Source organism: Hemiscyllium ocellatum, chromosome 2, assembly GCF_020745735.1.
Source record: "Hemiscyllium ocellatum isolate sHemOce1 chromosome 2, sHemOce1.pat.X.cur, whole genome shotgun sequence".
NCBI classification, from domain to species: Eukaryota; Metazoa; Chordata; class Chondrichthyes; order Orectolobiformes; family Hemiscylliidae; genus Hemiscyllium; species Hemiscyllium ocellatum.
Genome location: NC_083402.1, coordinates 151,851,162 through 151,867,982, shown reverse-complemented (window position 1 = coordinate 151,867,982; position 16,821 = coordinate 151,851,162). Strand labels below are relative to the sequence as shown.

At 45.9% G+C, this 16,821-nt stretch overlaps 1 protein-coding gene across 1 annotated transcript in view; it reads right to left on the bottom strand.

Annotated features, from left to right (window-relative positions):
• Positions 1-15,891, bottom strand: part of LOC132829652 (long-chain fatty acid transport protein 6-like) — a 76,450-nt gene extending 60,559 nt beyond the window's left edge. The window contains exon 1 of the mRNA XM_060846991.1: positions 14,947-15,891. Coding sequence (XP_060702974.1) covers positions 14,947-15,427 — 481 coding nt within the window. The 5' untranslated portion in view covers positions 15,428-15,891. The remainder of the gene's footprint in view (positions 1-14,946) is intronic.
• Between the last annotated feature and the right edge of the window lie 930 nt (positions 15,892-16,821).

Below are 16,821 nucleotides of genomic sequence, written 5' to 3'. Positions count from 1 at the left end.
CAGTTCCAGATAAAGGTGAAGGAACTACAAAATAAAATCTCATGACTCACTGAGAAAAGAAATCAGCACATGAAACCAGCCACTATTCAGACATCAGGCACCATGCAAATACTAGAACAATCTGTGGCGCTCTGTTTTATTCTGAATGTAAGAGAAAGGGTCAGAAACAGACCTTTTAGTCCCTCAAACCTCTTGTTTCTCATGAAATGCAAGTTCCTTTCTTTTGTGATTCAGTAGTTTATTGTGGTTTCAAGTATTATTAGCTTAAAATAAAAAGAAAACTGTGCACTTCCACGAAACCATTCCCAAAGACGAATTAAAGCCCTTGAACCATTGGAGATCTGAAATATATTTTGAAGGTGATGGAAAATACAGAACTTACTCATCAAAATCTAAAATGAAAACCAGGAATACTCCAATGGCAGATTTGTCATCAGAGTTATGAAAGTTTTTTCATGTCTGAAATATCCTCATTTTTTTTGTCTTTCATTGTTGAGATTTTTGTGGTTTGGTTCTTCTCTTGAGCAAAAGATTTGCATCAGAAATGACTCTTTTCTCTTATATATATTTATGCTGTATTCTGACATTAACTTCATTCGTATACCAAATACTTATTACATTGACTTGAAGAGAAGGTGGTTATTGGATATTAAGCTAAGGGAAGACACAGTGACTCATAAAGGTTTATTGAAACCCCAAACTAGACTTAGATACAAAGCAACCTCTTTTTTTCAAGATTTGGAGATGCTGGTGTTGGGCCGGGGTGTACAAAGTTAAGGATCACACAACACCAGGTTATAGTCCAACAGGTTTAATTGGAAGCACTAGCTTTTGAAGCGACTCTCCTTCATCAGGTGATAATCACCTGATGAAGGGGCGACGCTCCGAAAGCTAGTGCTTCCAATTAAACTTGTTGGACTATAACCTGGTGTTGTTTGATTTTTAACTTTTTTCAAACCCACGAGATTTTGTGGGATAAGATTTTGTTCCATTTATTGCCTCATCCTTCCTCTACAGCAGGGCTTTGGAAATTTGAATTCCCTGACGGGATGGTGGGGCATGCAACAGCAGTGAAGCAGTAATGCTGACAATGCAGTGGATATTCTGATTTGACAGTGCTGTTGCAAGGCTCTTTTTACTTTTGCTGGTTGGTGTGACCTACTGAAAAGACCACAAGCTTCTGTAAAATAGGACACATCCAGTTTTGGTGTTTGAAATAACCCATCACTAAATCAACCTTTACTTATATGTGCATCTACATGACACTAACTTCACAAGCTCAGAGCCGGCTCCTAGAGAGAGCAGAACCCTTCACTCTCCTGTTTATGATTTTTATTAACCTATTTTTCCTAATTAGAGAAGTTCAGAGAAGTTATTAAATACCTCTGGAGCAGGTGGGACTGAACCCAGGTCTCTCAATTCTGAATTAGGGATACCACCTCAGAACCACAAGAGGGCCTCCCACACTCCTGTTTATATCTGTCAGTCAGGGCTCCCTAATTGGACCAAGTTAACAGTGCACTCAGGGAGGGAATTCCACAATTTTGACCCAGGTACAGTAAAGGAACATTGATATATTTCCGAGTCAGGGATGGTGAGTGGCTTGGAAGGTCCTTGAAGGTGGTGGTGTTCCCATGTATCTCCTGTACTTGTTTCTCTAGATGGAAGTTTTGTTGGTTTGGAAGGTCTCGTGCAAAGAGAACTTCTGTAATGCAGCTTCTAGATGCTGCAGCTGCTGTTACTGAGCGTCAGTAGCAGAGGGAGTGGGTGCTCTCAAATGTAGTGTCAATCAAGTGGGCTGCCTTGTCCTGGCTGGTGTCAAGTTCCTTGAGCGCACCATCCAGGCAAGTGGGGATCATTCCATCACACTCCTGACTTGTGCCTAGTAGGTGGTGGACAGGCTTTGGGGAGTCTGGAGCTCACTGCAGGATTCCTAGCCTCTGACCTGCTCTTGAAGCCATTGTATTTATATGGTCAGTCCAGTTCAGTGCCTGGTCAATGATAATCCCCAGAGTGTTGACAGTTGGATAGATTTTTGTGTTGCAGTTGTTCTGGAACACCTTGGCTAGGGACATTGTTAGTTTTGCAACACAACAGTTTAATTCTATTACTGGTATATTGTTAGAGCCCACAGCATTTGCATATTCAGTGACTTTGGTCATTTCTTGATATCATGCACAGCATAGCACAACCACCCGATGAAGGAGCAGCGCTCCGAAAGCTAGTGTTTCCAATTAAACCTGTTGGACTATAACCTGATGTTGTGTGGTTTTTAACTTTGGATGAGGATCAGCATCTATGGTGCTGAAGACCTCAGGGAAAAGCCAAGATTAATCATCCACTTAGCACTTTAGGCTGAGCATAATTGCAAATGCTTCTGCCCTGTGTTTACACAGAGCTGCTTGGCTTCCACTTCATTCCTGATGAAGGGCTTGTGCCCGAAATGTCGAATTTCCTGTTCCTTGGATGCTGCCTGACCTGCTGCGCTTTAACCAGCAACACATTTTCAGCTCTGATCTCCAGCATCTGCAGTCCTCACTTTTTACTCGAAGATTCCACTTCATTGAGGTTGGTAATGTTTGTGGACCCCACCGCTGATTAATTGCTTCATTGTCCACCTTCACTGACAAACAGGTGTGGTAGGTCTGCAATAGATCTAATCCATTGATTGCAGGATTTCTCATGTTCATCTACAACATGTTGCTTCTGCTGTTTGTAACGTATTTTCTGTGTTGTAGCTTCGTTAGTCTGATACTTTGCTTTAGGCCTTGGAACACTGATAGTCACCATGGATCTTCTCATACTCCAGACATGTCTATCTCACAAAAAAACTCATCAAAAAAAACTTAAAATTCCATATCAACCAATCCCTTAAAACACTTCCATTTACAGCAGCTAAGATACAAGTCACTTGTTGCCTATATGTTGGTAAGAATGTATAAAATATTACAGTGTTAAAAATCACACATCAGGTGTCCACTATCACCTGATGAAGGAGCATCACTCCGAAAGCTAGTGCTTCCAATTAAACCTGTTGGACTATAACCTGGTGTTGTGTGATTTTTAACTTTGTACACCGTCCAACACCGGCATCTCCAAATCATAAAATATTACAGACATTTCTTTGCGTTTTCATAAAATTAATGCAACAATTATAAACCAAGGGTCATACAAAAACAAAATCAGTAAAGACTTTGCATATTTGTTAGTTACCCTGACAACCCTTTGTCCTATATTTGGCAGCACGGCAGCGTGGCATTAACTGAAGAACAAATCTGTTGGGAACACAGCAACACTATTGTTTTTAGTTTACAGTCTGGAATGAGTAGAACTGAGGCTAAGCAAAAGCTTCCAATGACAATTGGCACAGACATTTTATCAGGTTTGTACCAAGTTGTCAAGAGAATTACAGAAGTTGATGAAAAATGTACTCATTGCATGACAATAAATGCTACAATCTATGTATGTCGATTACAATTGCCTCTGTACCATTTGAAAGTGGAGCTGACACGTGGTGATAACATCATAGTTTTCTCAAAACAATGGCAGTTACGCCACAGTGAACAAGTGATATACTCATTTCAAAGAAACTTCTGGCTTAGAAAATCTATTGAAATGCGAATCGCTTTCTAACTTACACAGTAACATTACATTTTTCAAATGACAAAAGCAGAAGTAATATTTATATTAGAGGGAGCCATAGTCATAGACCCTCCACCCAAACCAGCCCACGCTGACCACACCGGCCTACGCTGCCCACACTGGCTCACTCTAACCACACTGGCCCACGCTGACCAAACTGACCCACGATGACCACACTGGCCCACGCTGACCACACTGGCCCACGCTGACCAAACTGACCCACGATGACCACACTGACCCACGCTGACCACACTGGCCCACGCTGACCACACTGACCCACGCTGACCACACCGGCCTACGCTGCCCACACTGACCCACGCTGACCACACTGGCCCACGCTGACCACACTGACCCACGCTGACCACACTGGCCCACACTGACCACACTGACCCACGCTGACCAAACTGGCCCACGCTGACCACGCTGACCACACTGGCCCACGCTGACCACACTGGCCCACGCTGACCAAACTGGCCCACACTGACCACACTGGCCCACGCTGGCCCACACTGACCACGCTGACCCATGCTGACCAAACTGGCCCACACTGACCACACTGGCCCACGCTGGCCACACTGGCCCACACTGGACCACGCTGACCACACTGACCCACACTGACCACACTGGCCCACGCTGACCACACTGGCCCACACTGGCCCACGCTGACCACACTGACCCACGCTGACCACACCAGCCTACGCTGCCCCACGCTGACCACACTGGCCCACGCTGACCACACTGACCCACGCTGACCACACTGGCCCACACTGACCACACTGACCCACGCTGACCACACTGACCCACGCTGACCACACTGGCCCACGCTGACCACACTGACCCACGCTGACCAAACTGGCCCACACTGACCACACTGGCCCACGCTGGCCCACACTGACCACGCTGACCCACGCTGACCAAACTGGCCCACACTGACCACACTGGCCCACGCTGACCACACTGGCCCACGCTGACCACACTGACCCACGCTGACCACACTGGCCCACACTGGCCCACGCTGACCACACTGACCCACGCTGACCACACTGGCCCACACTGACCACACTGACCCACGCTGACCACACTGACCACACTGGCCCACGTTGGCCCACGTTGACCACACTGGCCCACGCTGGCCCACGCTGGCCCACACTGACCACACTGACCACACTGACCCACGCTGACCCACGCTGACCACACTGGCCCACGCTGGCCCACGCTGACCAATCTGGAGCTGAGGAGAAAATAAACTAACTAGCCATTATTTGAAAACAAAATAGTTGACCTGTGACTATTATATTTCAATGCAACCAATTATCTTGAAGCATTTTGTTATGTATTTGTTATATTATAAATAAATCAACAAATATCGTGCAGTGCCTTACAGCACAGAAAGCTTCTGACAAACTGTAGCAGGACTTAATTTTCTTTATCGTTGTCCAATCGCAGATGTGAATTCTAATTAGAAATCCCGACAGTCACATGAAATGAAGAGAGAAAGTGGGAGAACTGACTAACCTCTACCCTTGGTGAATTCACAATGAAATTAGATGGGATTAGGACTCATCAGCACTGCAAAAGATTCTTAAAGTGAAAGCCAACAACAAAACCTGTGAGCAGTTTGTATTCAAATGGTACTAAAAGCCCAGGTGAATTGGGAGACAGCTGGATAAGGTTTATGTATGAATTACATATACACGTGTAAACTGTGAAAATATAGCACTTGCCAATGTAAAACATGTTTCAAACCGATATCACCATAATTATAAACATTATCACAATGAGTTTGAGTGGAAACTGCAGTGTTAATGTAACAGTGGCTAGTATTATATCGAAAGGGAATGGATAGGTTTTTGGAAAAGGATTTGGGACAAGGTAAATGAGTGAGATGAGAGTGAATTTTGAGAAGCCCCCAGCCCCTGGTAATGAAGCAGTGGACAGAACATCATCCTTTTGGACTGTTGTACAAAGAACAAGAACAAAGAAAATTTTCAGCCCAGGAACAGGCCCCTCGGCCCTCCAAGCCTGAGCTGTTCCAAATGTACTGTCTAAACCTGTCGGTCAATTGCTAAGCATCTGTATCCCTCTGCTCCCCACCTACTCATGCATCTGTCCAGACGCATCTTAAACGAATCTACCGTACCAAACGCCCACCACCCTCTGTGTGAAATACTTGCCGCGTGCATACCCCTTAAACTTTCCACCTCTCACCTTGAAAGCATGACTTCTCGTTACTGAATCCTTCACCCTTGTCTCTGTCCACCCTGTCTATACCCTTCATGATTTTGTAAACCTCAATCAGGTCCCCCCTCAATCTCCTTTTTTCTAGTGAAAATAAACCTAACCTACTCAACCTCTCTTCATAGCAAGCACCTTCCATACCAGGCAACATCCTCGTAAACCTTCTCTGCACCCTCTCCAAAGCATCCACATCTTTTTGGTAATGTGGCGACCAGAACTGTACACAGGATTCTAAATGCAGCCGAATCAATGTTTTGTACAATTTTAACATGACCTGCCAGCTCTTATACTCAATACCCCGTCCAATGAAGGCAAGCATACTATATGCCTTCTTGACCACTCTATCCACCTGTGCAGCAACCTTCAGGGTACAATGGACCTGCACTCCCAGATCTCTCTGCTCATCAACTTTTCCCAAGGCTCTTCTGTTCATTGTATAATTCACTCTAGAATTAGACTTGCCTAAATGCATCACCTCACATTTGTCTGGATTGAAAGCCACTTTTCAGCCCAACTCTCCAGTCTATCTTTTTTCTCTTGTATTCTCTGACAGTCCCTTATGCTTTCTGCTACTCCACCAATCTTCATATCATCTGTAAACTTGCTGATCATACCAACAGTGCCCTCTTCCAGATCATTTATGTATATTACAAACAACAGTGGCCCCAATACTGACCCCTGTGGGACACCACTGGTCACCTTTCTCCATTTCGAGAAACTCCCTTCAACTACTACTCTCTGTCTCCTGTTGCTCAACCAGTTCTTTATCCACCTAGCTAGAACACCCTGCACACCATGTGACTTCACCTTCTCCATTACTGTACCATGGGGAACCTTATCAAACACCTTACTAAAGTCCTTGTATATGACGTCAACAGCCCTTCCTTCATCTATCAACTTGGTCACTTCCTTGAAGAACTCTAAAAAGTTGGTAAGGCACGATCTCCCCTGCACACTGATAAGCTCATTCTTTTCTAAATATAAATAGATCCTATCTCTCTGTACCCTTTCCAGCAACTTCCCCACCACCGACGTCAGGCTCACTGGTCTGTAGTTACCCAGAATATCCTTACTACCCTTCTTGTACAGGGAGACAACATGAGCAACCCTCCAGTCCTCCGGCACCTCAACTATAATTCAGGATGTGACAAAGATATCTGTCAGGGCTCCAGCTATTTCCTCTCTCGCCTCCCTCAGCAACCTGGGATAGATCCCATCCGGTCCTGGGGATTTGTCCACCTTAATAACCTCTAGCCTACCCAACACATCTTCCCTACTTATGTAATTGATGTTATAACCTGGAATGCATTAACTCAAAGGCTTTTGGAGAAACAGATTCAATAATAACTTTCACATGAATTTAATATATACTTGAAAAATAAATATTTAAAATATTGGAGAAGGAAGACTGGAGTGGATCTAATTTGATAGCTTGCAATTTAAGTAGCCTTCCTTTGTGCTGCAAAATTCAATGGTTTCTAGATTACTACTGTATCTAGAAAATTACAAGCTGGAACATATTTATAATCTGTGAGATGCCAATCAATGGGGCTCAACGCTTGTTCACCACCTTGTGGAGAGCACAAGGTGCTTTTGGCCTTCTGAACTCACCAAGCAAGCTAGATATCGAGAAACCCTGACATGGTACCAGAGCAGGTACCATTCCCCACTTGGTGTGAATGGCCTCTATTTTGAAAATAGGGCATTAGGGTCCTGCCACTCCACATGCCGGGTCACTGGAATCCGACATGTACCAGTCTCTAAGAACCCTCACGGCACATCTCCCAACCACTTTCACAAGGCTTCTGCTCTTCAACGCTGCTCCATGGGCTACCCCAGTAATGCTCATTGTAACACTGCAGCAAGGAGACTGGGTGCCCAGGGACACACTCCCAGCTCAGGGACTGCCCCAGGTCCCTCACTCACTATTATCATGCTCAATCACTCAAAGCCTATCCGGATGCTCACAGCATCCCTACCGAGCAGTTTTGTGATTAGTCCCTCAGCCAGAGATATCAGGATTAAATTTGAGCCATGTGCAGCCACAAAGCCAGGAAGCTGCTCACAGCGATCAGCTGGCCTCAGCCAAGAACAGGGAGGTAAGCTGTACTCAGGGGTTCCCAATACATGATGTCAATGGCAGCCTCTGATAGGAATCCAGGAACAGGGAGGTAAGCTGTACTCAGGGGTTCCCAATACATTATGTCAATGGCAGCCTCTGATAGGAATCCAGGCCACACTCAGGGAATCAGAATGAGGGTGCTCTCCTCATAAGAGGGGAGAAGCCAAATATTGGGAATCCCACCATACTGGAGTCTTTCTGCCCCATTGTGCGTGACGTGGCTGCAGGAGTTTGCGAGAGGAGGGAGATGGAAGTAGTGGCACAGCTCTTACTGTTGATGCAGATGGAAACATGGCATGTGAATGAAAAGGCAGTGCAGAGGCCGAACAGGATTAATTTGGTTAGAGCTTGGGGTAACTGAGCACAAATGGGTAAGATGATTCAGCAATAGTGAGAGAGAGAGAGGGGCTTGGTAGGAGCTGGGTGACAGTGGCAGAGATAGAGTGAGTGTGAGAAGAAGACAGTGGAAGTTATCCAGACTGAGTGAAGGACATTGACATTCTCTCCATCGTGCTGGGGAATTTGCACATGTCAACTCCTTTCTGCCATGTCCAAGGTAATTGTGAGCGGCTGTGCAGGGCAGCTCCAGACTGACAGTGATGGCCCGAGTGCACAACAGGCTTTTAAAGATGGCCAAAGTGTACAGGATGCTGATGAATTCAGGGATATCTGCTGAGTGATGGGTTAGGATTAGTTGTTTTGGAATGGTGTGTGGTTATATTGGGGTGAAAACCCAATTTGGGCGATACCACAAGGGTATGGTACGTAATTGATGATGCAAGCTTGGTAAAATGCAGTAAGAGAACTCACTAGTGATGACAAACTTTCCAAAAAACTTGAGTAACTCACACATAGCCAAAAAAAAGCATGAGACTTGGCCCTTTATTTCTTTCACATCCACATGTAGGGCGTATTGTCAAAGTCCTCAGCTAAGCCACATAACAGCCATAATTTAGCACAGTGAGTCTTTAATCACAAGCTAGCACACTGGGACACTGGCTCTCTGGTATATGGACAATAAATGCCAGTTTAGAGTTTTTTGGCTAACTGGCCTGTTTTTGTGCTGTAACTAAACTAAATCATTATTAACTTCTTGCTGCTTTTTCTGTTTCTTGGTGATAAAACCTTCAATACTTGAATGACCTTCTTCCCATCACAAAGTGGGGATGTTCACTAATGATTGCACAACGTTTTGCACTATTCACAATTCCTCCGATCCCAAAGCAGTCCACGTTCAAATGCGGCAAGACTGAGACAATACACAGACTTGGGCTGACAAGTGGCAAGTAACAGTCACACTACACGGGCGGCACGGTGGCACAGTGGTTAGCACTGCTGCCTCACAGCGCCAGAGACCCGGGTTCAATTCCCGACTCAGGCGACTGACTGTAGGGAGTTTGCACATTCTCCCCGTGTCTGTGTGGATTTCCTCCGGGTGCTCCGGTTTCCTCCCGAGGCTTCCTTCCTCCCTGGGTCTCGGGTCCTTTGTCCTGGTGTCCTCCCGATTCACAAGAGAGGAAGAAAAGGACAACCAGCTCCCATTCCTAGACGTGATGGTACAGAGAACACCGAACAGAGAATTCAGCACGAAGGTATACAGGAAAGCCACACACACAGACCAAGTCCTGAACTACGAAAGTAACCACCCCAACACACACAAACGAAGTTGCATCAGGACACTATTCAAAAGGGCCACAACACACTGCAGTACACCAGAACTACAAAAAGAGGAAGAAGAACACCTATACAAGGTATTCACCAAGATACCCGCGCAATTTCATCAACAGATGCCTAAGGGAAAGACAACGGAACGAGGACATGCCGCAACCCAAAGGACTAGCCACACTACCATACATCAGGAGCATTTCCGAACTGACAGCCAGATTACTGCGACCACTAGGATCCATAACAGCACACAAACCAACAGCCACTCTCAGACAACAACTCACCAGGACAAAGGACCCAATACCCAGCATGAGCAAAACCAATGTAGTGTACAAAATCCCATGCAAGGACTGCACAAAACACTACATAGGACAAACAGGAAGACAGCTAACAACCCGCATCCATGAACACCAACTAGCCACGAAACGACATGACCAGCTACCCTTAGTAGCCACACACGCAGATGACAAACAACATGAATTCGACTGGGACAACACTACTATTATAGGACAAGCCAAACAGAGAACAGCCAGGGAATTCCTAGAGGCATGGCACTCATCCACAAATTCTATCAACAAACACATCGACCTGGACCCAATATACCGGCCACTGCAGCGGACAGCTGGAACTGACAACCGGAAGCGGCAGAGACAAGCCACTATAAATGCCGGAGGAAAGATCACAGAAGCGCTTCACAGGAGGCTCCCAAGCACTGAGGATGCCACCTAGAAAGGGGATGAAACGTTTGCAACAAAAACTCCCAGCTCGGCGAACAGAACCACAACAACGAGCACCCGAGTTACAAATCTTCTCCCAAACTTTGAGTTAAGGTTTTAGTATATTAGCACAAACTGACACAGCATTGCTCAGAGAGCACAGGAGCAGGCCCTTCGGCCCACCAGGTCTGTGCTAACCATTATGCCATTCTAAATTAATCTTATTGCACACATAGCCCATATCCCTCTATTCTCATATCTCTGTCTAAATGCCTATGAAACATTGCTGCCATATCTGCTTCTACCACCTGCGTTGGAAGTGCGTTCTAGGCACCGACCACCTTCTGTATTAAAAAACAAAATCCCTCACATATCTTCTTTAAACTTTTCTCCTCTCGCCTTAAACCCACGCTTCTCAATCTCTGACATTTCCACACTGGGATCAAGATTCTCACTATCCACAGTTTGATTGTTCTGACAATACCTTGGTTCAAGAATACTGAGAAGGACTTAGCACATTATCATGTTGAAAGACATCAGGCCATTGTTATTTACCAAATACAATATATCCAACAAATGAATGATTTAAATATGTATCAGTGGAATTCTCCCTTTCAGAGATTGGGACGGTGTGAAAGGAAATGAACAATCAAGAAAGAATTTTGGGAATACTTGGGAAATAAAAAAATTCCAATCCAAAACTTTTTCTTGGATTGTAGTTGCTGAGCAATTGGCCCCAGTATTACAATAAATTTCTATTGAAAATTCAGTTTTATTCACTTGCTTTAATTTAATAAGGATTTGTTCAATGGGCCTGATATAAAGTTTTGCTTTTTTTAAAGTTAAATATTATTTCAAGTTTAAAAGGAATTTACAACTAATTACAACAAAACTTAAGTTGTGATTCCATCATTAGCTATAGTGTTCTGATTATAGGTATACACAAATTTGCTTCTAACAACATCTAATATTGCCGTATAATCAATATACTGTATTGAAATATCCTACATGTACCTCTTATTGAAAAAAAGGCAAACAGAATCTCTATAAACTTGGCAAAGAAGGGAAGAAATATACACTTCCCAGTAAACATGGAAGCTAGGTGAAGCCATTCTGCCCCTCAAACCTGTTATGCATTTTAATTAGATCAAGATTGATCTGAATCTTAACTCCATTGTTAGTTTTTTTGAGTGACTCCTGTGGTATGGTCCAGTATTTATTGCATGTCCCTAATTGCCCTTGAGAAAGTTTTGCAATCTCAATACACCTGATTAACAAAATTCTATCAATCTTGTTTTGAAATTTTCAATTGATTATACCTCAACAGCTTTCTGGAGAAGAGAATTTCAGATTTCCACTGTGCGCCACCCCTGATTAATGTTAAAATGATGTGCCCATGACCTGGAACTTTTCCTGAAACAATTAGTTGTTTTCCCTATCAAGCTTATCAAATACTTTTATCACGTTAAGCATCTCAGTTGTTTTGCCCTTTTATCATCGATACTTAATGGAACACAATTTCACTCTATTCATAAACTAAAACGAGAACTGTTTGGATAAAGGAAATCTAAGACAAAAACAGAAAATACGGGAGAAACTCAGCAGGTCTGACAGCATCTGTGGAGAGAAAGCAGAGTTAATGTTTTGGGTCCAGTGACTTTCCCAATGTTGTACTGCCAGAGATCCTGCCTTACCTCAGTCATATATCTACTTGAAGGATGATATGCAAAACAATTTTAATCACTTTATAGCAGCTTGTCTTCATCTGGCATGACTTTCACATTTAAAAAGACAGTGGTAGGCTACAGGTAAGATTTATATTACACTTAGCCTCACTATTCCATACTTCAAACTTTGAAAAGATTCTCTCTATCTGGAACAATCTATATCAGTTCCAGCAACATCTCTCAGAAACACCTCAACCCAATAAGCTTTTGCTGAAATCAAGAATAAAAAAAAACCTATGAAGGGCCAATGATCTAATAAACCTATTTTATGTCTATGAAACTTAGACATTTTCCCCTTGCAAATTTTATGGAAAATATCCAAATCAAATTAAGCAACAGAAAATCATTTTCACCTAAATTGTTTGACATACCCAATGCAGATTAAATGTTAAGACAAGATCCCTGACACCAAAATTCTTAAATCGAAAGCTGACCTGTAGGAGTGGATGTTTTGACTAAAGAACCAATAACAAACAGCAACACTCATCACAAAATGTGGTGTACGAATTTGAAATCATCCTGAGAAAATCTTTGATGGAAGATTAACAACAGGAAAGCAACCTCCTGGAGATAATGGAAACAACTTAAAGGTGACTTTGAAACAATACCAACTTGCTCAAGCACAGTGAGAAGTTCCCAACAGATCATCATCTCCTGCTTTCAAGGTCCAAACGCAGCTAATAACGTTTCACCTGAAAAAAGCAAGCTTGATAACTCTCTGCTGGATATGCAGTCGGAGATATAAATGCACTCATCAGTGAGGAAACTGACTGCAGGAAATGGAGTGGTGACATTTTGGCTGTCTTTCTGAATGATGAAGGAGTAGCATGGGTCATGGTTTCAGACCATACTCAAGGGAATTGTGCACAGATTCTAGCCACATACTTCATAATGATAGCTGAGCTACAGTTTCATAGAATCATAGAATCCCTACAGTGTGGAAACAGGCCCTTCAGCTCAACAAGTCCACACAGACCCCCTGAAGAATAACCCACCCAGACCCGTTCCTCTATTACTCTACATTTCGCCTAACTAATGCACCTAACCCACACATTCCTGAACACTATGGGCAATTTAGCATGACCAATTTACCTGACCTGCACGTCATTGAATTGTGGGAGGAAACCTATGCAGACACAGGAGAATGTGCAAACTCCACACAGACAGTCGCCGGAGGTGGGAATACCCGGGTCCCTGGCGTTAAAAGACAACCATGCTAACCACTGAGCCACCATGCCTTCCTTGAGGGCAGGTCTTTAGCTGGGGCACAGACCCAGGTCCTATGTTCCAGATCCATATTTGAAGTATGCATTAGTGAACATAAGGGCAATATAAATCTTGCCAGTAGCCTAAATGTTTTAAATCTGAAAGGCACGCCAGATGAAAACAAACCGCTGCAAAATGTTTAAAATTGTTTTACATATTATTCTTAAAGCAGATGTATGAGTGAGCTAAGGCAGATCCAACTGGCGGTACGACATTATCTCTGCTTTCTCTCCACACTTGCTGTCAGGCCTGCAGAGTTTCTCCAGCATTTTCTGTTTTGGTTTTGGATTTCTCAGGTAAATGTAAAAAGGCCAAATGTAATGGACAGTAGAGGATGAGAGATCTCCCAGTCTCCCAGCTAACATCCACACCCCATCCCAGTATCCCGGCTAACAGCCACACCCCATCCCAGTATCCCAGGTAAAATCCACACCCCATCACAATGCCCCAGCTAACATCCACAGCCCATCCCAGGGTCCCCAATAACATCCATATCCCATCCCAGGGTCCCCACTAACATCCACACCCCATCCCTATGCCCCAGCTAACATCCACACCCCATTCCAGGGTCCTAGCTAACATTCACACCCCATCCCAGAGTCCTAGCTAACATCCATACCCCATCCCAGTATTCCAGCTAACATCCATACCCCATCCCAGTATCCCGGCTAACATCCACAACGCATCCCAGTGTCCTAGTTATCATCCACACTCCATCCCAGTATCCCAGCTAACATCCACACCCTATCCCAGTATCCCAGCTATCATCCACATCCTATCCCAGTATCCCAGTTAACATCCACACCCCATCCCAGTGTCCCGGCTAACATCCATACCCCATCCCAGTATCCCAGCTAACATCCACACCCCATCCCAGTGTCCCGGCTAACATCCATATCCCATCCCAGTATCCCAGCTAACATCCGCACCCCATCCCAGTGCCCCATCTAACATCCACACCCCATCCCAATATCCCAGCTAACATCCATACCCTATCCCAGTGTCCCAGCTATCATCCACATTCCATTCCAGTATCCCAGCTAACATCCACACCCTATCCCAGTGTCCCAGCTAACATCCAAACCCTATCCCAGCTCACCTCCGCACCCTATCCCAGGGTCCTACCTAACATCCACACCCCATCCCAGGGTCCTACCTAACATCCACACCCTATCGCAGTATCCCAGCTAACATCCATACCCTAACCCAGAGTCCTAGCTAACATCCACACCCTATCCCAGTGTCCCAGCTAACATCCAAACCCTATCCCAGCTCACCTCCGCACCCTATCCCAGGGTCCTACCTAACATCCACACCCCATCCCAGGGTCCTACCTAACATCCACACCCTATCCCAGTATCCCAGCTAACATCCACACCCCATCCCAGTATCCCAGCTAACCTCCACACCCAATCCCAGTATCCCAGCTAACATCCACACCCCATCCCAGTATCCCAGCTAACATCCACACCCCATGCAGTCCCAGCCAGTCCCTGGGCTCTCTCCCTGACCCATGGCGCTACATGAATGCAGTGACCAGGCTGTGAGTGAGCACTGGGACCGCTCCTACCTTCTCCCACCACCAGGCTGTTCGCTCCGGAGCTGTCCAGGCAGTGTAACAGGGAGCGGCTGCGGAGGTTGGTGTTCAGGAAAGCCACGGCACAGCCCAGCTTGGCCAAGCCGAACCACACACACACAAAGTCGGGCTGGTTCCCCATCAGGAGGGCCACCGTGTTCCCCCCGAGCAGAGCCGGCTGCTCCCGGAGAAAGAGCCGGGCGAGCCGGTTACTGCGGCTGTCTACCTGCCTGTAGGTCAACACCTGGTCCTGGTACAGCAGGAAGGGTTTGTGTGGGTTAGTCTCTACCTGCTGGCCGAAGCGCTCCAATACCGTGGGCACCCTCCCGCTCAGGTAAACCTTCAGCAGCTTCAGGCCGAACCTACTGGCTCGGAGCAGAAAGCACAGATCCTCAGCTAGGCACTGTACACTGAGGCTCAGCACAAAGCCTACAGCCAGGATTCCTGTCAGTGCTGCTACACCCAGAGCTAACATCGTCCCCAGAGCCCAGGCACACACCGACAGCAGCTCCTGCTCACAGCAATACTCTCCCTGCAGCTCCCAGTCTCTCCCTGCAGCTCCCAGTCTCTCCCTACAGCACACACTCTCTCCCTGCAGCACACACTCTCTCCCTGCAGCTCCCACAGTCTCCCTGCAGCTCCCAGTCTCTCCCTACAGCACACACTCTCTCCCTGCAGCTCCCAGTCTCTCCCTACAGCACACACTCTCTCCCTGCAGCTCCCAGTCTCTCCCTGCAGCTCCCACACTCTCTCTCCCTGCAGCTCCCAGTCTCTCCCTGCAGCACACTCTCTCTCCCTGCAGCTCCCAGTCTCTCCCTGCAGCACACTCTCTCTCCCTGCAGCTCCAACACTCTCTCTCCCTGCAGCTCCCACAGTCTCCCTGCAGCTCCCACACTCTCTCTCCCTGCAGCCCCCACACCAACCCTCCTGACCACCCCTCACATGGAGTGACTTTCTCGGCTGCAGATAAACAGCAACTTCAGCCAGCATAGAGTCTTAGCAAGAACTGTCTTTCAGCATTGACTAAGGCGGGACATCCTGTACAGCTGAGCCTTGGGTAAGAGATTGTCCAGCTCCTGGGTTTGGCTGCTCCTCTGCCACCACTAACAGCGTGGTGTTCATATCAGCTCTCAGTCACACACCAGGAGGTGGTACATTGGCAGCAGATGAGGCAGGTGCTGTAATCGATGCTGGTGGTTATTCAATGTGGGGCTGCCTGTATATTCTCATCAACTGGCTGACAGATCCACGGTTTTGTGTCCCTGTCTCACTGAAATTTAGTCAGTGAGCTGGCACTGTCATAAAGGCAGAAGTCGCACAACACCAGGTTATAGTTCAACAGGTTTATTCAAATAAACTGTTACACTGTAACCTGGCATCATGTGACTTCTGACTTTGTCCACCCCAGTCCAACACTGGCATCTCCAAATCAACTCTAAGGCAGAAAGACTTGCATTTAGATAGTGGCAATCATGATCTCATGACATCTTGCAACACTCAAAGACAGTGAAGTTTTGGCTTGAAGCCAAGCTTGTATGGTCAGGTGGGACCTGGGAGAGCTAATGTGTACACATCAAGCTCCTACAGAGCAGTGTGATACTGACCAGGCCAACCCCCTGCATTTCTGTCAGACACCCAGACCCATTGCCCCCCAGCAGGGAAGGGCTGGCGAAGCAGGAACAAGTCCAAAGATTGTTCCCAGGAACATGGTTATCGGGAATGGGCAGGAAAATGGAATTGAAGCCAAGCTGGAATCGGCCATATTTGTATCAAATAGTGGAGCAGGCTCAAGGGGCTGAATTATCTACTCCTGTTCCTAGTTGTTATGTTCTGATGAATTCATTGGAATGCCAGAAAAAAATACAATCT